The 21,713-nt window shown below is 50.6% G+C and overlaps 1 protein-coding gene across 8 annotated transcripts in view; it reads left to right on the forward strand.

The window, feature by feature from the left end:
• Positions 1–21,713, forward strand: part of LOC143958214 (C-myc promoter-binding protein-like) — a 250,429-nt gene that overhangs the window by 65,512 nt on the left and 163,204 nt on the right. For all 8 annotated transcript variants that reach the window (XM_077467701.1, XM_077467695.1, XM_077467696.1 and 5 more), the window contains exons 2-4: positions 7,222–7,557; positions 19,332–19,584; positions 21,488–21,557. In XM_077467701.1, the coding sequence (XP_077323827.1) occupies positions 7,222–7,557; positions 19,332–19,584; positions 21,488–21,557 (659 nt within the window). The remainder of the gene's footprint in view (positions 1–7,221; positions 7,558–19,331; positions 19,585–21,487; positions 21,558–21,713) is intronic.

The raw sequence follows: 21,713 nt of genomic DNA on the forward strand, positions 1-21,713 counted from the left end.
AGTATGAAGACGGATGTCCGTGATAGGCGGAACACAGGCTGCTGGGAAATTGCAGTGTTCCGCCTATCACAGGCGGAGGACGGAGGCGCGGCTTTTGAATTTTAATGTCCGCCGTCTGTCTGCTCGATACGCTGATCGAGCAGTCAGACAGCGGTGACTCGAGTATAAGCCGAGGGGGCACTTTCAGCCTCAAAAAAGAGGCTGAAAATCTCGGCTTATACTCGAGTATATACGGTATATCATCCTCTGGCGTTGATCTGGTGAGAATGTCCTATTAAGGTCTCTTTCCCACTTTGCAAAACCTGGCATCTCATAGTTATCTGGGGGGGGGGGGGGCAGTGAGCATTGTGTATATCTTTGATATCGTTCGAGAAAGGGGCTCCTTCTCTTCACAGTAAATTCAAATCTAGTCAGGTCTCGTCTATACTTTGTCACTGGTCCCAGTGACTCAAAAAAGTAGGGCTGCAACTAACGATTATTTTCATAATCGATTAGTTGACCGATTATTGTATCGATTAATCGGTTAATAACCTTAAAAAAAGTGTGGTGTATAATTTCGTTAATATGTAAAGTTTTAAAAAAAGGCGGTTTTATTCTTAAATATCTCTATGCAGTGGTAAATGTAAATAACCAACTATATGGTTAGGGAGCAAAATATCTAATCCATTCTGAGAATAACAGACAGAAGAGATATACTGTATATATTAGCGGGGATATATACTATTAGAGGAGATATACTGTTGAAAATATACTGTATATACTATAAGAGATATACTGTATATACTATAAGAGATATACTGTATATACTATAAGAGATATACTGTATATACTATTAGAAGAGAGATATACTGCATATACTATTAGAGGGGATATACTGTATATACTATTAGAGAGATACTGTATATACTATTGGAGGAGAGAGATACTGCATATTCTATTAGAGGGGATATACTCTATATACTATTAGAGGAGAGATAGAGTGTATATACTATTAAAGGGTCAATCTGGTAAATATCATCAGACTCATTAACTTTAACCCTGTTTTGTTACTGGCCGATCAATTATGAAAATAGTAATCGATTAATTTCATAATCGATTAGTTGTTTCAGCCCTACAATAAAGTGCCGAAGCTGTAATGCCTGCCAAAAATTAATTTCAAATCGACACCCCCCTGTTGAGTCAATAAAGTCACTGTAGGCCAGGAGTCAGACTGTAAGAAGTGTGTTGGCTGGGTATAACCTTTTTCCCAAAGTCTCCTAAAGGCCTTACTCTCCATTCCTGGTCCAAAACTAGGGTTACCCAGTATCGGAAATAGTGGGGAATGTGTTGAGGAAAAATTTAGGGTTCTGACTAATTTTAAGCCCTATTCGCAATGTCGGGGCCTATACTGTGCAATTCCAGTCAAAATTGCATGCGGTTTCTGAACCGCTCCTGTGTGAACCCAGGCTTGTCCTAGTGATTTCAGCCTTTGGTTCTCACAGGAGCAGTGGGGGGGGGGGGGGGGGGGGGAAAACGCATGCTATTTCGGAAAGGAATTGCACTGCCCACCTGTCAAATTGCATTAAATTCTTTTGCAGTGCGATTTGCACCCTTCATTTTCTATTGGTGAAAATCACACCATAAAGTATCGGGTTTTGGGGTATCGGAGCATTTTCACGAGTACAAGTATCGGCACCGGTATTTGGTGCATTACTTCACAGAGCAGCCCCAGTCCTCCCCTTCTCGGCCCCTTACTGCTACCTCCTTTAGTTGGGAGGGAGCTTCCGGGAGTGTACACATGCTGAGATGATTTGCATCATGGCCACAACAGTATTTATACCCTGCAGTGGTGGCTGGTGTTTTTTAATTTTTTTTTTTTTAATTTATTTGGGGGCCGTCAAACAACCACCTATTACCCCCCCCCCCCCCCCCGCTGTTTGTGGGTCGGTCCAACACTTACCCCATCATGGAGGGTGGCAGGCAGCGTAGTGCAGTGGCTTCGTGTCCTTCTCTGTGGTCCTCCCCTCCTTTTAGGCATCCAATAGGATCTTTCAGCCAAACGGGTGAGCGGTGTCAAAACCCATTTCCTGATTGGCCCGGGAGATTAGATTAGTGTTACAACAGCCAATATTAATTTGCTGTTGTAACACACCCGGGTGGGATCAGCGTGCACGCTCTGCAACCCAAGCCCTCTCTATTGTGAAGCCTATTCGAGACGGAGAAACAGCCTCCCCCCCGCATTGGAATCCATGCGCCAATGTCCCGAAAAGGGGCCGGATGAATGGATAGGGGGATGGCGCCCGTGCACCCTTAATGGACGGGGCCACCCCTGATACCCTAATTTCAATATCCTTCTAAGCTTTTATTGTGGAAAGATTGCATCACAAAAGGACTAATTGCATGTTTCGGAGCCGCGCGGGACCCCTTCATCTGGCATTTATTGTCTGGCCACATGCCTGATAAAGGGTCCTGCGTGTCTCTGAAATGTTACACTCGGTCCTTTTTGTGATGTGATGTGATCTTTACACAATGAAAGCTTGGGATGATATTAAGATGATTCCGGGTGCGCTGGCGAATATGTGTGTTTTATTAGCGATGAGTCCAGTATGCAGATCATAGTTGCTGCAGCGCCCATTACTGATGAGCCTGTGTCCAGCAATGTGCGATGTGAATATTGACAATGCCTCGGAATTGTACCCGGTCTTTCTCTTTAAACGAGCATAGTGCTTAACAAACGCAACCCATTTTGAGTAAATGGGGCTGCTCTGCAAGCCACAGCTGCATACGTTTGCGCCGCACAGAATTTAGGGGTTTAAGTAGAGCTGCACAATTAATTGTTAAAAAATCGCAATCTCGATTCACCCCCCCCCCCCCCCATGATCTCTATTGCAGAGTTTGCCAATTCTTTCATATAACAAGTGGAGAGACTTACCTGCTCACTCAGCTGTCAAAAGAAAACATCTGGGCAGCCTGCCAAGTTCATAATATGAAACATTGTAACTAATGCTTCCTTCTTGGATCAAAGTGATAAACTTCTGTTTGTAAAGAAAAAGTCCAGGCAGTCTTTTCCTGCAAGTTTTCAACAACCTGTAAATGCAGGAAGTTTAACCACTTAAAGTCTAAAAAAAAATTTCCGCACACTTCTTTCTTTAAAGCGGGGGTTCTCAATTAAAAATAAATAAATAAAATTAAGTCAGCAGCTACAAATACTGCAGCTGCTGTTAATAATCGGACGCCGCACGTCGTCAGTTGCCGCGCAATCATCTGGGACTGGTCACGTGTCCCAGATTGACAGAGGAGGGGCGATCTCCCTTCCTGCGCCGAAGGAGGCAGACTACGAGGAACCCCCTAGCAACAGGTATTTAGAGGGGAACAAAAAAAAATAATTTTCTCCAAATATTTTATTTTTAAACATATTTAATACTTTTTTATTTATTTTTTTTTTTTTTGGGGTGGAACTCCATTTCAAGTTTTTAAAATCAATATTTTTTTGCTAGAAAATTACTTTGAACCCCCCCAAATATTATATATAATGTTTTGGGGGTGTGTTTGAATGAGCCCAAAACTTGATTATCAGCTCCCTGCTCGTCTCTAAGCAGCCGACGTTTTTTTCCTCTCTTGTACTGGAATTTCTGAATCTCACATCTGAAGCCAAAGAAAATCCTATTCCGCCCTCATTATACACCGGAGGTCTCGGCGCTCGCTGGAGATGTTTGCGATCCTGTCACTGCGCCGCGTTCAGCTGTCAGTTACCTCTCAGTGCTGGCGGAGCTTTTATGTTCCTGTTGATCAAAGAAATTCCTAAATATTTTATATTTTGTGGCCGGGGGGGGGGGGGGGGTTGTTTATTTCCCTCCTTCATTCATCGTTGGGGAGATGTTTTCTTTGCAGCGCTGGTGACATATTTTGTCATGGCTTTGTTATGATGTTACTACATTTTTGTGTGTGTATTAGAGCTGCACGATTAATCATTTTAAATAATCGTTTTTTTTTTTTTTTTTCTTCTTCTATGCAGAAAATTCTCTGCTTAAGCCGACAGCTGTCAAATCCCCCCCCCCCCCCCCACCCACCCAAAAAAACAAAAACAGGCAGTCTGCAAACTATCACAACATCTCAGCCCCTGAGCTAGCTATATACATTGTAACATTTTTGTTCTTTAGCTCAAAGGAATGGACTTGAGTCTGTAAATGAGTGTGTGCGATCTGCTGCGGGTGTGAATGTATTCCTAATAACATCGCAAATGCAGTGTGTTCGCCTGCACTGTGTTGCATGTTACCGCAGTACTGTGCAATCCAGTCACAGTGCGTGTTGTTTTTTTTTTTTTTTTTTATAAGGAGTGAATGCATCCAGTGCGATTTTCAGTCCACTTCAAATGGGAATCTTAAAGCGGAGGTCCACCCTAAAGTGGACCTTCCGCTCATCGGAACCCTCCCCCCCTCCGGTGCCACAATCGGCACCTTTCAGGGGGGAGGGGGGTGCAGTTACCTGGATAATCCAGGTAACTGCACCCACTTCCGGGATAGCTCTCTGCGGAAAGGGGCGTAACTTACGCCCCTTTCCACAAGTGCCCGCCCCTTCCCGGAAGTGCCCCGCTGCCTGCTGGGAAACACACAGATCCCAGAGGCAGCGGGGAGCGTCCTTATTGCGCAGCGCGATTCGCGCATGCACAGTAGGGAACCGGGAAATGAAGCCGAAAGGCTCCATTTCCTGATTCCCATACCCAAGATGGCGGCGGCAGGACCCGACAGACGACCTAGAGATCGGCTTCGGGTGCCGACATCGCGGGCGCGCTGGACAGGTAAGTGTCACTATTTTAAAAGTCAGCAGCTGCAGTATTTGTAGCTGCTGGCTTTTAAAAAAAAAAAAAAAAAAAAAAAACGCGGAGTCCCGGCGGACTCCCGCTTTAAAGCAGTAGTAAACCATTGTGTTGTGTTTTGTGTGTGTTGTGTTTTTGTGTGTGTGTGTGTGTGTGTGTGTGTGTGTGTGTGTGTGTGTGTGTTTTTTTTTTTTTTAATCCTGCAAGGCAATACCATAATGTGCTAGTATGCATTGCATGCCTTAAAAGATACCTTTTTAAAGAGGGATTCCACCTACAAAAAAAATATTAAAAGCCAGCAGCTACAAATACTGCAGCTGCTGACTTTTTTAATAAATGGACACTCACCTGTCCCGGGGTCCAGCAATGTCGGCAGCCGAGGCCGATCGATCGCTCGGCTGTCGGCTGCCGCCGCCACCATTCTAGGTGAGGGAATCAGGAAGTGAAGCGAATCGGCCTCACTTCCCGGTTCCCAACTGCGCATGCGCGAGTCGCACAGCGCAATAGGAATTGTCCGCGCTGTCTCTGAGACCCGTGTGTGTCCCAGCAGACAGCGCGCCGGGACAGGAAGAGGCATAGACTCCCACGAGTCTTTGACAGGTATCTCCACCCCCCTCCCCCCTGAAAGGTGCCAATTGTGACACCGGGGGGGGGGAGGGTTCCGATCAGCGGAAGTTCCACTTTAGGGTGGAACCCCGCTTTAACCACTTCAGCCCCGGACAGATTTGCCCCACTTAATGACCAGGCCATTTTCTGCGTTGCGCCACTCTAACTTACAATTACGCGCTTGTGTGACGTTGTACCCAAACACTTCCTGTTTCTCCTCGGTAAACTTCACACCATCATCCGAGCGGTGTTTAGTCAGCCAGAACAGCTTACTGAACAGCTTACTGAGGAGGAACAGGAAGTGAGAAATTCAGACAAAGGAAAATAACATTTAGAAGGGAAATCGAAGGAAAAGATAAGTGAACCAACAATGCCCTAGCTTAAAGGAACCTATTTAGAAAATAAAAAACAAACCTTTACAATCCCTTTAAGTGAATGGAGCCATACAACGGAGCCAATCGCTAGGTGTGTTATTCACACACACAAAAAAATAAAAAAGCAGGCAATTGGGAATTTGTGAAAAGAAATCCCTCACAGATTGCTTTTTGCAGATAGAGCAAGTGTATACCCGCCCTTTGGAAGTCTGTGGAAGGCAATGCTGTCCCTGTCCCAACACCCAGGATTGGCAGCTGTGACATCCCGCCCTAATCACCCAGCCTTTTTTTTTTTTTTTTTCCTTCTTTCCCATGTACATCACTGTTTTATGGGCATGGTGGTGACCCCCATAACCAATGAGCTCTGGTCCACGCACCGTTGTGTAGTGGTTAGCACTCTCACCTAGCAGTAAGAAGGGTCGCTGGTTCAAATCCCAACCACGACACTACCTGCCTGGAGTTTGCATGTTCTCCCTGTGCCTGCGTGGGTTTCCTCCGGGTACTCCGGTTTCCTCCCACACTCCAAAGACATGCAGGTAGGTTAATTGGCTTCTGTCCAAAATTAGCCCTAGTATATGAATGGGGACCTTGGATTGTGGGCTCCTTGAGGGTAGGGACCAATGTGAGTGTGCAATGTACAGGGATAGGGACAATTGTAGACGCCTCACTCAGGATGGACTGGTGTCTTTATTCAACCTTAAGGCTGGGTTCACACTGCTGCGGGGGGAGATCCGGATGTGATTCGCACCGCACTGCAAATCACATCCGATCTCCGTAGCGATGCGAGTTCAGCCGTACATATAGTATGGCTGAATTCGCATCGCTCCCGCAGCAAACTCGCACGGGACCCTTTTTTTGGTCCGCAGCAGAATCGGATCGCATGGATCGAGTGTGCAGATCGCACTGCGATATGCGGACGGATCTGGGGGTGTCATTAACATTTCATTGACACTCCCAGCCGTTCGCATAGGGCAGTGTGAACTGCCGGCGGAGGCATGCGATGCGGGAAAACGCTGCGGATTCGCGGCGTTCCCGCATCGCTGTGGTGTGAACCCGGCCTAATAACTATGAAACTGATATGTCATGCGATTTGACAGTTCAAATTACGCATGACAAGTTGCATCCCATTGCCGGCAATGGAACCTTTTCAAATCATTGCGACTTGCATTGACTTCTGTTAAATGATGTAACACGCTGGAATGAAATCAGAGGTGCAAATCGCACTGATCTGAGGCTATGAAATCGCACTGAAGTAGCGTAACTATAAAGCTGCAACGGTGTAAACCAGGGCTAAGTGGTTTTCAATGGAAAAAAAATCGATCGTTTTTAGCATTGAGATTGTTGTGTGGTCACTTCCTTTATATAAACTTTTACAATGACGACACAATGAAATAATCTTCTCTGTGAATGTGATGATTTATTTTTTTTCTCTTTGGTGTCTTTCAGCTCTCCTGTCCAAACACGGAAGATGATGATGGAAGACAAAGGACCCCGAGTGGCTGATTACTTCGTCGTTGCCGGACTCACCGATTCATCGATACCACTTGAAGAGGAGATCCACTTTAATGACGCCTGTCATAAGATAGCTAAACCAAAGGAACCAATCACAGATGTTACAGTGATCATCAGATCCCTGGGGGAGGAGGTGCCTCAGGGATATGTATGTATGGACACCACCCCAACCGGACTCTCCGCCGACCTCAATAATGGGAGTATCCGAGGACCTCAGATATATTTGTGTTATAGGAGAGGAAGAGACAAGCCTCCCTTAACAGATTTGGGGTAAGATCCACTGTTAAGTTTGTTCCGCCACCAAGCCTGGCACTGCCAGTTTTTAACCTCTTGCTTACTGGGCGCTTAAACCTCCCTTTCCCGCCCAGGCCAATTTTCAGCTTTCGGCGCTCTCACTCTTTGAATGACAATTGTGCAGTCGTGCTACACTGTACCCAAATGACTTTTATTTATTTTTTACACAAATAGAGCTTTATTTTGGTTGTATTTAATCGCTACTGGGATTTGTATTCTTTGCTAAACAAAGACCAAAAAATTTAGGGAAAACCAAAAACGTTTTCATAGTTTGTTATACAGTTTGTAGAACGGGTCATTTTTTCTCCTTCATTGGTGTGCGCTGATGACACGACGTTGATGGGCTGCGGTAATGGCCACTGATGGCAGGCACTGGTAGGTGGCACTAACGGCCACTGATGATGAGGCACTTATGATGAGGCCCTGGTAGGTGGCACTGATGACCACCTGGTGGGGTGGCCATGATGATGACCACCTGGTGGGGTGGCCATGATGATGAGGCCCTGGTGGGGTGGCCATGATGATGAGGCCCTGGTGGGGTGGCCATGATGATGAGGCCCTGGCGGGGTGGCCATGATGATGAGGCCCTGGCGGGGTGGCCATGATGATGAGGCCCTGGCGGGGTGGCCATGATGATGAGGCCCTGGCGGGGGGGGGGGGGCACTGATGATGAGGCCCTGGCGGGGGGGGCACTGATGATGAGGCCCTGGCGGGGGGGGGCACTGATGATGAGGCCCTGGCGGGGGGGGGGGGCACTGATGATGAGGCCCTGGGGGGGGGGGCACTGATGATGAGGCCCTGGCGGGGGGGGGGGGGGGGGCACTGATGATGAGGCCCTGGCGGGGGGGGGGGGCACTGATGATGAGGCCCTGGGGGGGGGGGGCACTGATGATGAGGCCCTGGCGGGGGGGGGGGGGCACTGATGATGAGGCCCTGGCGGGGGGGGGCACTGATGAGGCCCTGGCGGGGGGGGGCACTGATGATGAGGCCCTGGCGGGGGGGGCACTGATGATGAGGCCCTGGCGGGGGGGGGGGGGGCACTGATGATGAGGCCCTGGCGGGGGGGGGCACTGATGATGAGGCCCTGGCGGGGGGGGGGCACTGATGATGAGGCCCTGGCGGGGGGGGGGGGGCACTGATGATGAGGCCCTGGCGGGGGGGGGGGGGCACTGATGATGAGGCCCTGGCGGGGGAAGGGGGCACTGATGATGAGGCCCTGGCGGGGGGGGGGCACTGATGATGAGGCCCTGGCGGGGGGGGGGGGGGCACTGATGATGAGGCCCTGGCGGGGGGGGGGGGGGCACTGATGATGAGGCCCTGGCGGGGGGGGGGGGGCACTGATGATGAGGCCCTGGCGGGGGGGGGGGCACTGATGATGAGGCCCTGGCGGGGGGGGGGGGCACTGATGATGAGGCCCTGGTGGGGGGGGGGCACTGATGATGAGGCCCTGGTGGGGGGGGGGGCACTGATGATGAGGCCCTGGTGGGGGGGGGGCACTGATGATGAGGCCCTGGTGGGGGGGGGGGGCACTGATGATGAGGCCCTGGTGGGGGGGGGCACTGATGATGAGGCCCTGGTGGGGGGGGGGGGGCACTGATGATGAGGCCCTGGTGGGGGGGGGGGCACTGATGATGAGGCCCTGGTGGGGGGGGGGGCACTGATGATGAGGCCCTGGTGGGGGGGGGGCACTGATGATGAGGCCCTGGTGGGGGGGGGCACTGATGATGAGGCCCTGGTGGGGGGGGCACTGATGATGAGGCCCTGGTGGGGGGGGGGGGGCACTGATGATGAGGCCCTGGTGGGGGGGGGGGGCCATGATGATGAGGCCCTGGTGGGGGGGGCAATTATGGGGCACTGATGATGAGGCCCTGGTGGGTGGGGGCCATGATGATGAGGCCCTGGTGGGGGGCCATGATGATGAGGCCCTGGTGGGGGGGCAATTATGGGGCACTGATGATGGGGCCCTGGTGGGTGGCCATGGTGATGGGGCCCTGGTGGGTGGTCATGGTGATGAGGCCCTGGTGGGTGGGGGCACTAATGGGGCCCTGGTGGGCACTGCTTGGCAGCAGTGGGTGTGGAGCGTGCGGGTCCAGTGTTCCATTTACACAAGCCGGTAATCTGCTTTTTATTTAATTTTTTTCTCCTCACGTTTTCAGGGTGGGGGGAGAGACAATTGCTCGCTTCCGTTTACATCCTGTAATTAGCTGTCATTGGCTGACAGCTGATCACGTGGTAAGGGGCAAGGATCTCGTGTCTCATGGACTCGCTGATCAGAGCGTGCCGCCCGAAATACTTATAAATATATACAAAGTTTATTACGAAATTCACTCTTTTAAAAGTATCTTCCATCATACTTGATGTGATTGTAGCTGTATTAGTACATTTGTGACAGAGAAAATTGAGTACAGTCCGTGATACTTTTTTTATTTGCACCAACATACAGCTTGTCCTGAAAAATTGTATGTTAGTGCAAAAAAAAAAGCGAAGACATTTTACAATTATTAAAATGTCTCATACGACATACATGAGTCTTATTGCTCAGAGTTGTCCCAATTGGGGTATATTGTCAAAAGTATTGGGACGCCTGCCTTTACACACACATGAACTTTAATGGCATCCCAGTCTTAGTCCGTAGGGTTCAATATTAAATTGGCCCCCCCCTTTGCAGCTATAACAGCTTCACCTTTTCTGGGAAGGCCGTCCACAAGGTTTAGGAGTGTGTCTATGGGAATGTTTGACCATTCTTCCAGAAGCGCATTTGTGAGGTCAGGCACTGATGTAGTATAAGAAGGCCTGGCTTGCAGTCTCCGCTTGAATTCATCCTAAAGCTGTTCTATTTCTTTAAGGTCAGGATAAGTTCCTCCACCCCAAACTCTCTCAACAGACTGCGAGCCAGGCCTTCTCATCCAACATCAGTGCCTGACCTCACAAATGCTCTTCTGGCAGAATGGTCAAACATTCCCATAGACACACTCCTAAACCTTGTGGACGGCCTTCCCAGAAGAGTTGAAGCTGCAAAGGGTGGGCCAACTCAATATTGAACCCTTCGGACTAAGACTGGGATGCCATTAAAGTTCATGTGCATGTAAAGGCAGGTGTCCCAATACCTTTAGTAATATAGTGCATCTTTAAAGAGGAAGTAAACCCTGATGGGTTTACTTCCTCTTTTTTTTCCCTGCAAAGGTAAAGCATAATGGACTACTATGCATCGCATAGTAGCTCATTATGTGTCACTTACCTGACACAGGAGCCAGCGAAGTCGCCGCTGATCCCTGTAGTCTGCCGCATCCATCTTGCTGGTGGCGTCTCGCAGCTCCGACCAATGACAGCGGCGAAGCCGCGATGACGTCACTCCCGCACATGCGCACGGGAGTCGCGTCTCGCAGCTCCGCCGCTGCCATTCGGCGAAGCCGCGATGACGTCACTCCCGCGCATGCGCACGGGAGTCGACAAATTTGGCAAATCCATTCTTGGATTTGCCGCATTTAGTGCGCCTGCGCGCCGCTGTCTACGGCGCATGCGCCGTAGACAGCGGTGCCCATTTTCGGGCAAATATCTCCTAAACCATATAGGTTTAGGAGATATTGCTTGGACCTACAGGTAAGCCTTAATCTAGGCTTACCTGTAGGTCAAAGTGGTTTGAAGGGGTTTACTTCCTCTTTAAATTTTAGAGACTCTTACTTTTTTTTTTTTTTTTTTTTTTTTTTTTTTTTTTTTAAATATATAGATGTGTCGATAAGGTGGTGTCATGTGTCCCAATACTTCTGACAATATAGTGTATTATATGTGTACGGTGGTCAACAATTGGTTAAAGTTGCAATCCATTAAAAATGAGAAACATCCTGGGTGGCTGAACATGTCTAATGGCTTTGCATTTACCGATTTATCCTTTTCAACAATATATCGCTCTTCCTGCTTCAACTTGTTCTGGAAGAGTAAAATGTTTTCCATGTGAACATCAGATTTGTTTCCCATGCTTTGCTCTATAGTGATGAAGTATTATCGGCTAATTCTGTGTTTTTACTCGGTGTGTTTCCCATGCCAGGGCTGTGTTGGTAGTTGGGAACACAACCAAATGATCCATTCACCAAAGGGGCAGGGCAGACATCGGGGGGTCTGATAGTCTCCTAGTGTCTCCAAAAAGCGGTCCTGTCACTTGCCTAGGCTTGTCATCCTCCTCTTTGTGATGGCCACAAAATTAAAAAAAAAAAAAAAAAAGGTTAAATAAAGTGGAGCTTTAGTCATTTTTTCATCTTTCCACCTATTAAACCTGTGGTGGTTGGGGCTGGTGGTTGTTGTCGTTGTGGGTGGTGGCGGTTGTTGTTGTCGGCTGTGGGTCGTGGCGGTTGTTGTTGTCGGCTGTGGGTGGTGGCGGTGGTTGTTGTCGGCTGTGGGTGGTGGCGGTTGTCGGCTGTGGGTGGTGGCGGTTGTCGGCTGTGGCGGTTGTCGGCTGTGGGTGGTGGCGGTTGTCGGCTGTGGGTGGTGGCGGTTGTCGGCTGTGGGTGGTGGCGGTTGTCGGCTGTGGGTGGTGGCGGTGGTTGTTGTCGTTGTCGGCTGTGGGTGGTGGCGGTGGCGGTGGTTGTTGTCGTTGTCGGCTGTGGGTGGTGGCGGTGGTTGTTGTCGTTGTCGGCTGTGGGTGGTGGCGGTGGTTGTTGTCGTTGTCGGCTGTGGGTGGTGGCGGTGGTTGTTGTCGTTGTGGGTGGTGGCGGTTGTTGTTGTCGGCTGTGGGTGGTGGCGGTTGTTGTTGTCGGCTGTGGGTCGTGGCGGTTGTTGTTGTCGGCTGTGGGTGGTGGCGGTTGTTGTTGTCGGCTGTGGGTGGTGGCGGTTGTCGGCTGTGGGTGGTGGCGGTTGTCGGCTGTGGGTGGTGGCGGTTGTCGGCTGTGGCGGTTGTCGGCTGTGGGTGGTGGCGGTTGTCGGCTGTGGGTGGTGGCGGTGGTTGTTGTCGTTGTGGGTGGTGGCGGTTGTTGTTGTCGGCTGTGGGTGGTGGCGGTTGTTGTTGTCGGCTGTGGGTGGTGGCGGTTGTTGTTGTCGGCTGTGGGTGGTGGCGGTTGTTGTTGTCGGCTGTGGGTGGTGGCGGTTGTTGTTGTCGGCTGTGGGTGGTGGCGGTTGTCGGCTGTGGGTGGTGGCGGTTGTCGGCTGTGGGTGGTGGCGGTTGTCGGCTGTGGCGGTTGTCGGCTGTGGGTGGTGGCGGTGGTTGTTGTCGTTGTCGGCTGTGGGTGGTGGCGGTGGTTGTTGTCGTTGTCGGCTGTGGGTGGTGGCGGTGGTTGTTGTCGTTGTCGGCTGTGGGTGGTGGCGGTGGTTGTTGTCGTTGTCGGCTGTGGGTGGTGGCGGTGGTTGTTGTCGGCTGTGGGTGGTGGCGGTTGTTGTTGTCGGCTGTGGGTCGTGGCGGTTGTTGTTGTCGGCTGTGGGTGGTGGCGGTTGTTGTTGTCGGCTGTGGGTGGTGGCGGTTGTCGGCTGTGGGTGGTGGCGGTTGTCGGCTGTGGCGGTTGTCGGCTGTGGGTGGTGGCGGTTGTCGGCTGTGGGTGGTGGCGGTTGTCGGCTGTGGGTGGTGGCGGTGGCGGTTGTCGGCTGTGGGTGGTGGCGGTGGTTGTTGTCGGCTGTGGGTGGTGGCGGTGGTTGTTGTCGGCTGTGGGTGGTGGCGGTGGTTGTTGTCGGCTGTGGGTGGTGGCGGTGGTTGTTGTCGGCTGTGGGTGGTGGCGGTGGTTGTTGTCGGCTGTGGGTGGTGGCGGTGGTTGTTGTCGGCTGTGGGTGGTGGCGGTGGTTGTTGTCGGCTGTGGGTGGTGGCGGTGGTTGTTGTCGGCTGTGGGTGGTGGCGGTGGTTGTTGTCGTTGTCGGCTGTGGGTGGTGGCGGTGGTTGTTGTCGTTGTCGGCTGTGGGTGGTGGCGGTGGTTGTTGTCGGCTGTGGGTGGTGGCGGTGGTTGTTGTCGTTGTCGGCTGTGGGTGGTGGCGGTGGTTGTTGTCGTTGTGGGTGGTGGCGGTTGTTGTTGTCGGCTGTGGGTGGTGGCGGTTGTTGTTGTCGGCTGTGGGTGGTGGCGGTTGTTGTTGTCGGCTGTGGGTGGTGGCGGTTGTTGTTGTCGGCTGTGGGTGGTGGCGGTTGTTGTTGTCGGCTGTGGGTCGTGGCGGTTGTCGGCTGTGGGTCGTGGCGGTTGTCGGCTGTGGGTGGTGGCGGTTGTCGGCTGTGGGTGGTGGCGGTTGTCGGCTGTGGGTGGTGGCGGTTGTCGGCTGTGGCGGTTGTCGGCTGTGGGTGGTGGCGGTTGTCGGCTGTGGGTGGTGGCGGTGGTTGTTGTCGGCTGTGGGTGGTGGCGGTGGTTGTTGTCGGCTGTGGGTGGTGGCGGTGGTTGTTGTCGGCTGTGGGTGGTGGCGGTGGTTGTTGTCGGCTGTGGGTGGTGGCGGTGGTTGTTGTCGGCTGTGGGTGGTGGCGGTGGTTGTTGTCGGCTGTGGGTGGTGGCGGTGGTTGTTGTCGGCTGTGGGTGGTGGCGGTGGTTGTTGTCGTTGTCGGCTGTGGGTGGTGGCGGTGGTTGTTGTCGGCTGTGGGTGGTGGCGGTGGTTGTTGTCGGCTGTGGGTGGTGGCGGTGGTTGTTGTTGGCTGTGGGTGGTGGCGGTGGTTGTTGTCGTTGTCGGCTGTGGGTGGTGGCGGTGGTTGTTGTCGTTGTCGGCTGTGGGTGGTGGCGGTGGTTGTTGTCGTTGTCGGCTGTGGGTGGTGGCGGTGGTTGTTGTCGTTGTCGGCTGTGGGTGGTGGCGGTGGTTGTTGTCGTTGTCGGCTGTGGGTGGTGGCGGTGGTTGTTGTCGGCTGTGGGTGGTGGCGGTGGTTGTTGTCGGCTGTGGGTGGTGGCGGTGGTTGTTGTCGGCTGTGGGTGGTGGCGGTGGTTGTTGTCGGCTGTGGGTGGTGGCGGTGGTTGTTGTCGGCTGTGGGTGGTGGCGGTGGTTGTTGTCGGCTGTGGGTGGTGGCGGTGGTTGTCGTTGCTGCTTTGGATAGTAAAACTTTTTTTTTTTTTTTTTTTTCTGCCAGTAAATCCTGTATACAAAAAAGGAAATGAAAGGGGCGCCTCCAAGTGCAGTATGCAAAATTTAATAAAGTGCGCAAAGGGTTAAAAGCACTTACAAGATTGTTGAGTGTTTTTAAAAGACATGATAAAATCAGGAGTCTTCACCTGTGGCATGTGTCCATCCTCAGCATGGTGGTAGAGAGCAGTGTAGAGCCGCCCAGCAGCTGTAAAGCCACACGTGCTCTGAAATGCGTTACCGCCCCCCCTTCTCTCCACTGACACCATCAGCCTCGTGTGTCCTGCAGTGAATACAGGCTTCCCTGCTGCCGCCTCTCTCCAACACACCTAACATGGCTGGAGGGAGATTTCTGCAGCATATTTGGCAAGTACAGAATCACAGTATATATAGAATAATATGCAAAGTAGTTGGAGGGAAGCTTCAGAATGGCAAAGATGTTTTTATTGCAAATTATTTGAGCAGACTGCAGTTCCTGTTTTTAAAATGACATCAATCAGCGATTTTGCGAGCGCTTTTAATCCTATTTCCGCCACATTCCCAGGTTTATAAAGGAGAGCGATGGGGTTGCCACCCAGGGCTGATGCAAGGATTTTTGACACCCTTGGCAAACCTCATTTTGCTGGCCTGACCCCTGATTTGACTACCCCTTTTTGTCCCGGCCCATGTATATCCCACCTTTTTAATGAAGTGCCCGTCGAGTGCAGCCTCGCCGGCGCCCGTCGAGTGCAGCCTCGCCGGCGTCCGTCGAGTGCAGCCTCGCCGGCGCCCGTCGAGTGCAGCCTCGCCGGCGCCCGTCGAGTGCAGCCTCGCCGGCGCCCGTCGAGTGCAGCCTCGCCGGCGCCCGTCGAGTGCAGCCTCGCCGGCGCCCGTCGAGTGCAGCCTCGCCGGCGCCCGTCGAGTGCAGCCTCGCCGGCGCGCCGGCGCCCGTCGAGGAATGTTTGCTGGCTTCCATTCATTTGGGAGTCTGGACACAGACACAGCCCTGCGCCACTGCTGTGTCTCTGACACTATGTGCGACCGGAGCGGCGACCTGCTGATGCTAAGACTCGGTTGCTTGCTGCAGAGAGAAGACAATAGAAAAGGTAAGAAAAAACCACCACAAAACACAAGTGGCGATTCGCACACGCGATAAAATGCATCAGGTCTTTCTGCAGCGCAGCCTTGGGGGTCACAAAGGAAACCATTTATTGTTCTGTGTTTTTATTGCTGTTACAGGCGCCTTACGCTGTGTGAATGTTGGCACCCCAACGGCTCACAACTAGAGTGTAAAGTTTAGTGAAAAAAAAAAATTTGAAAAATTCAAGTTACAGCCAAGAACCTAAATGCCTCAGAGAGAGAGAGAGGGGGGGAGAGAGAGGGGGGAGAGAGAGAGAGAGAGGGGGGGAGAGAGAGAGAGAGGGGGGGGGAGGGGGAGAGAGAGAGGGGGGGGAGAGAGAGAGAGAGAGGGGGGGGGGGAGAGAGAGGGGGGGAGAGAGAGAGAGAGAGGGGGGGGAGAGAGAGAGAGGGGGGGGGAGAGAGAGGGGGGGAGAGAGAGAGAGAGAGAGGGGGGGGAGAGAGAGGGGGGGAGAGAGAGAGAGAGAGAGGGGGGGGAGAGAGAGAGAGGGGGGGGAGAGAGAGAGAGGGGGGGGAGAGAGAGAGAGGGGGGGGAGAGAGAGGGGGGGGAGAGAGAGAGAGAGAGAGGGGGGGGGGGAGAGAGAGAGAGGGGGGAGAGAGAGAGAGAGGGGGGGGAGAGAGAGAGAGAGAGGGGGGGGAGAGAGAGAGAGAGGGGGGGAGAGAGAGAGAGGGGGGGGGAGAGAGAGAGAGAGGGGGGGAGAGAGAGAGAGGGGGGGGAGAGAGAGAGAGAGGGGGGGGGAGAGAGAGAGGGGGGGAGAGAGAGAGAGGGGGGAGGGGGAGAGAGAGAGAGAGAGGGGGGGGGGAGGGGGAGAGAGAGAGAGAGAGAGGGGGGGGAGGGGGAGAGAGAGAGAGAGGGGGGGAGGGGGAGAGAGAGAGGGGGGGGAGGGGGAGAGAGAGAGGGGGGGAGAGAGGGGGGGAGGGGGAAGGAGAGAGAGGGGGAGAGGGGGAAGGAGAGAGAGGGGGAGAGGGGGAGAGAGAGAGGGAGAGAGAGAGGGGGGGCAGAGAGGGAGAGAGAGAGGGGGGGCAGAGAGGGAGAGAGAGAGGGGGGCAGAGAGGGAGAGAGAGAGGGGGGGCAGAGAGGGGGGGAGAGAGAGGGGGGGGGAGAGAGAGAGAGAGAGGGGGGGGAGGGGGGGAGGGGGGAGAGAGAGGGAGGGGAGAGGGAGAGAGAGAGGGATTGAGAGGGGGGGAGAGGGAGGGAGGGAGATTTTTAACCCTACCCCTCCCAACCCCCACCTATGTGCACATATGAATGTAAATGCAGAGGTCGGGGTGGGGGGGAGGTGCCTACACATGAAAACGTTGATTTGCTGTGCACAGATTACATATCACCACACATGTCGGAGTGAGATGAAGAATTCTAGGCCCTTTACCATTAACTCTAAACTAATGACCTGTAAGGGCTTTAAAAAAAAAAAATAAATAAAAAAGAAAAAACTCCCTTTGTTTAATATAGGGTACCCAACGTTTGTCGCTGATTCGTGGGCGTTAAGGTTTTGACGTGTTTGGTATCTGCGCTCACTTTATTAAGAACACCTTTTCAATTGCTTGGTAACACAAATTGGCTGACTAGCAATCACATGGCAGCAATGCATTTGGGCATCTAGACGTGGCGAAGACGACTTGCTGAAGTTCAAATAGATCAGGAATATTCAATTGGCGGGACCTCCCAGCTGTTGCAGAACTACAAGTCCCATGAGGCATAGCAAGACTCTGACAGCCACAAGCATGACACGCAGAGGCAGAGGCATGATGGGACTTGTAGTTTTGCAACAGCTGGAGGTCCGCTAAATGCCTATCCCTGAAATAGAGCATCAGAATGGGGAAGAAAGGGGATTTAAGTGCCTTTTTGAACATGGTATGGTTGTTTTGTGCCAGACGGGCCGGTCTGAGCATTTAACCACTTCAGCTCGGAGGATTTGGCTGGCCAAAGACCAGAGCACTTTTCGCCATTCGGCACTGCGTCGCTTTAATTGACAATTGTGCGGTCGTACGACGTGGCTCCCAAACAAAATTGATGTCCTTTTTTTTTCCCACACAGAGCTTTCTTTTGGTGGTATTTGATCACCTCTGCGGTTCTTATTTTTTGCGCTATAAACAGAAAAAGTGACACTTTTGAAGGGGGGGGAAAAAAGCAATATATTACTTTTTGCTATAATAAATATCCCCCCCAAAAAAATTTGTGTGTGTGTGTATATATATATATATATAATGTATATGTACTCTATATTATGAGGCCAGACATTACAGTTGCAATACAATTTAATACGGGAGGAATCGGATATATTTAATTTTTTTTTTTTTTTTTTTTATTTCCGGTACTTGTATAGCACTGGCAGTATATTGACCATATTGGAATAAATCCAGCAAATAAAAAGTCCCAAAACGCCACCCACCGACATCCCCGACCAGTCATTTGAGTAAAAGCAGCTCTGTCCAGGCCATGCCCATCGACGCGTTTCACCCCTCCAGCAGGGCTTAATCCACGACTCAGCCCATGGGTGTGGCGAAATGCACCAGCGGCCATGGTCTGGATGGAGCTGGGCTAAGGCTGATTTTACTTGAGCGACTGTCATGCATGTTGGTGTGTGTGCGGCATTTGGGACCATTTTTTATTTTTTGCTGGGTTTATTGCACTGAGCCGGTGTAGTGTCATATTTTTGATCCCCATCGTAGAATGCTCCAGAAGTGACGTTGCGGCCAGAAATTTCGCACTGCGCATGCGTGATGCGTTCCAAACACTTGCGCCATGCGTTCCAAAGGATTTGCAGCAATGCAGTTCAGTGAAACCGTCAGATAATGTCATGGAAGTGACATTAAACATTAGATGGAGCGGAGAGCGGTGGAAAGAGAGCGGGTAACTGTGGCTTGGAGGGGATTACCTCCCCTATGTGGATTTGGGGAGGGGATTATCTGACGGTTTCAGTGGTCTGCATTGACGCAAATCCTTTGGAACGCATGGCGCAAGTGTTGTGTTTTTTTTTTTTTTATTTATTTTTTTTTTTTACACGCGTCGCACATGCGTAGTGTGACATTTCTGGCCGCAATGTCACTCCTTCCGGAGCATTCTACGATGGGGGGCAAAATATGACACTACACTGGCACGAGCTTTCCTTAGCCAGTGCTCACAGTGTGAGCCACTAAAGTGGGCTCTAGCCTGGAGCAGCTCCCAGGGGGCGGAACAAGGGGTGGCCAGGAGGGACGACTGCCCTGGGTGCAGCATGTATGGGAGGGTGGGGGGTTGCTGCAAGTTTTTCTTTTACTATAAGGCTGACAGGAGTAGTGACAGCGGCATCACTACTTCTGTCAGCAAAGCGCTGGAAGTGGCAGATAGAGGAGGGAGAGAGCCAGGAGGAGGAGCAGGCTGTGCTCTCTCTTCCCCCTCCTCATCAGCTTGCACATAATGAGTGGGGAGGGGGTTGCAATTTTTTGCTTCTATGCCCTGGGCACTGGGTGATCTTGTCACAGCACCTTCTAGTTTCTGAAGTGGGATAATATTGGATTATTTTACATCAAGTCCAAAGGTTGATCAGTTCCTGGAGAAGCAAAATGGTGTTGTTGGTCAATTGCAGGGAAATAACATATTACCGATTCATTGCATTTTTGATATCTAAATTGTATTTTTTTTTTTTCAGGGTGTTGTATGAGTGGAAGGAGCGGCTAAAACAGGGCTGCCACATCATCCAAACTACACCTTCTGGACGTCCTGCCAACATAAGCAGCAGCACCTCCTCCTCACAAAAAGCATACATTACCTACAGGAGAGCTTCCGAAAATATGACCCAGAATTCCTTGGCTGTAACCGATATTTGCATAATCATTCCGAGCAAAGGAGAGACCCCACCTCATACCTTCTGCAAGGTGGAGAAGAATCTGAATAGCAGCATGGTAAGACCCCCCCTTTTACACTACAATGCCCCTGCATGTTGGCCCTACTAAATCCCATAGGTGTAAATGCATCCTATCCTCTTAGAATATCATTGAACTAAAACCATGTAAGGATTCACGTTAACAAATGAATTGGGATTGTGGCTGAAACAAAATCTAGGTCTCATTCACACAGGGGCAATTACTTGAGTGCCCCGTTCAGGGCCATGTTTTGGTCGGCAAGGGGGATGCACAGGTAATCCATACACGATCCCAGCCCTAATATATAATTGGGGCTGGGAAATTAAAGATTAATTCCTCTCTGAATTTTTTTGATCGTTGAAAATTCTTTTGATCGCTACTCACCTCTCCGCCGGCTTCCGGGTCTTCAGGGCGTTCCGTCGGAGATTCGGTGACGTCACGGACATAGACGTCACTGGACTCCTCCCCCCTTCCTCAAGTGCCTCCGACCCCTAACGAAGGGAAGGAGGGAGGAGTCCAGTGACGTTGAAGTTCTGATTGAACGTAACGCATACGGGGGAGGAGCTACGCATGACTTCACCCCACTGCTGCCCTACGGAACTAACACGATTGTCGGCTTTACATGCTGTGTTTTTATCATCTTTATGTGAGTAGTTTGTGTTTTGAACACAAAAATGAAATCTTATACTTAAGCGGTGAGCACTGAGATCTTTTCTTTCTACCCATGACCTGCCGTCCTTGCTGAGATCTAAGGAGACGTGAGAGAAGTTTATAGTCCGTGTTAACCCTTTTGATACCCGCTTGCATGACCACCTGTTTGCACAGGGGTCCATGCCATAAGGTGAGAGTGATTAGTTAGACCGGAGGTGGAGGGATCGTCACGCTACTGTGGGGAAAAAAATGACTTGCGTCAGTGCTACAGTTGACATTTAAAACCGTATTTGTGTGAACTGTGTAGTTGAGTCATGGATTGTGGAAACTAACTAGTGTCGGGTGATTGTATATAGTGTACATTTACCACTGACTAATGCAGAGCTGCAATGCAAGGAGATCAGCTAAAAGTAGTTGGCTCTGTATGTGCGTTTTTATAATTGGTTAATCGAACACGAAAATTTTAATCAGTAACAGTGTGTGTGTATGTATGTATGTATGTATGTATGTGTGTGTATATGTGTGTGTATATATATATATATATATATATATATATATATATATATATATTCTCCAGCGGAGAGGTGAGTACCAAAAAAATGATTTGGTTAAGCGAGGAATTAATCTTTAATTTCTACAGTATATATGTGTGTGTGTGTGTGTGTGTGTGTATGTATATAATATAATATAATTTTTTTTAAATATATACCACCTTGTGTTCCTGGAAGGTGTACTCCCCATAAGTCGGTTTTTCTGTTTTCTTCTTTCGGATGACTCTGTTGCTGTTCTTCACCTTATTAGACACGGATCTCTGTGATTTGATAGTTGAGCACTGCTGACCCTTCTGTGATCTCGGTGTAAATAAAATATAAATGTAGTACAAGAGCGTCACTCACGTGAACCGAGAACTGACTGCACAGAATATAGAGTACAATTGACATTCGGCGTATTTTTATATATTCCTGTTAGAAAGTGAAATCTCTACAATTCATAACGTGGATCTTCTCTGCACTGTCTGGGAATGTCGTATCGGTGACATTATATCTTAGATTTCAGCATTTTCTGTTTTTTCAGTGACTTGTGCAGCTGCTGCCAGGAAAACCTACTACTGTAATTGTGTCTGCTGGATAGAACTGCAATGCCTTTTTTTTTTTTTTTTTTTTTTTTTTTTTTTTTTTTTTTTTCTATAAAAGCTTTGTGTAGCTATAAATAGCAGGAGTCTGCTTGTTAAATGGATATTCTCATCATTTACTGTTTTACTTTATTTTGTGGTGTTTTCCTCTGTTTTCAGTGGGGCTCAGCTGTGTACCTCTGCTACAAAAAGTCGGTTGCTAAAACCAACGCAGTGTCTTATAAAGCTGGTAAGCAAAAACTATTTTTGTACATATTTGTAGAATCCGTATAACACTGTAATGAACATAACCTTAAAGTGGTTGTAAACCTCTGAAAAGAAAAAGGAAAAAAGCATATCCTTCTATAGTGTGTACTTGCCTCAGTCTATAGCACTTGGGGTGGAT

Source organism: Lithobates pipiens, unplaced genomic scaffold, assembly GCF_037356315.1.
Source record: "Lithobates pipiens isolate NorthernLeopardFrog02 unplaced genomic scaffold, aLitPip1_a1.2 Scaffold_6, whole genome shotgun sequence".
Lineage (NCBI taxonomy): Eukaryota > Metazoa > Chordata > Amphibia > Anura > Ranidae > Lithobates > Lithobates pipiens.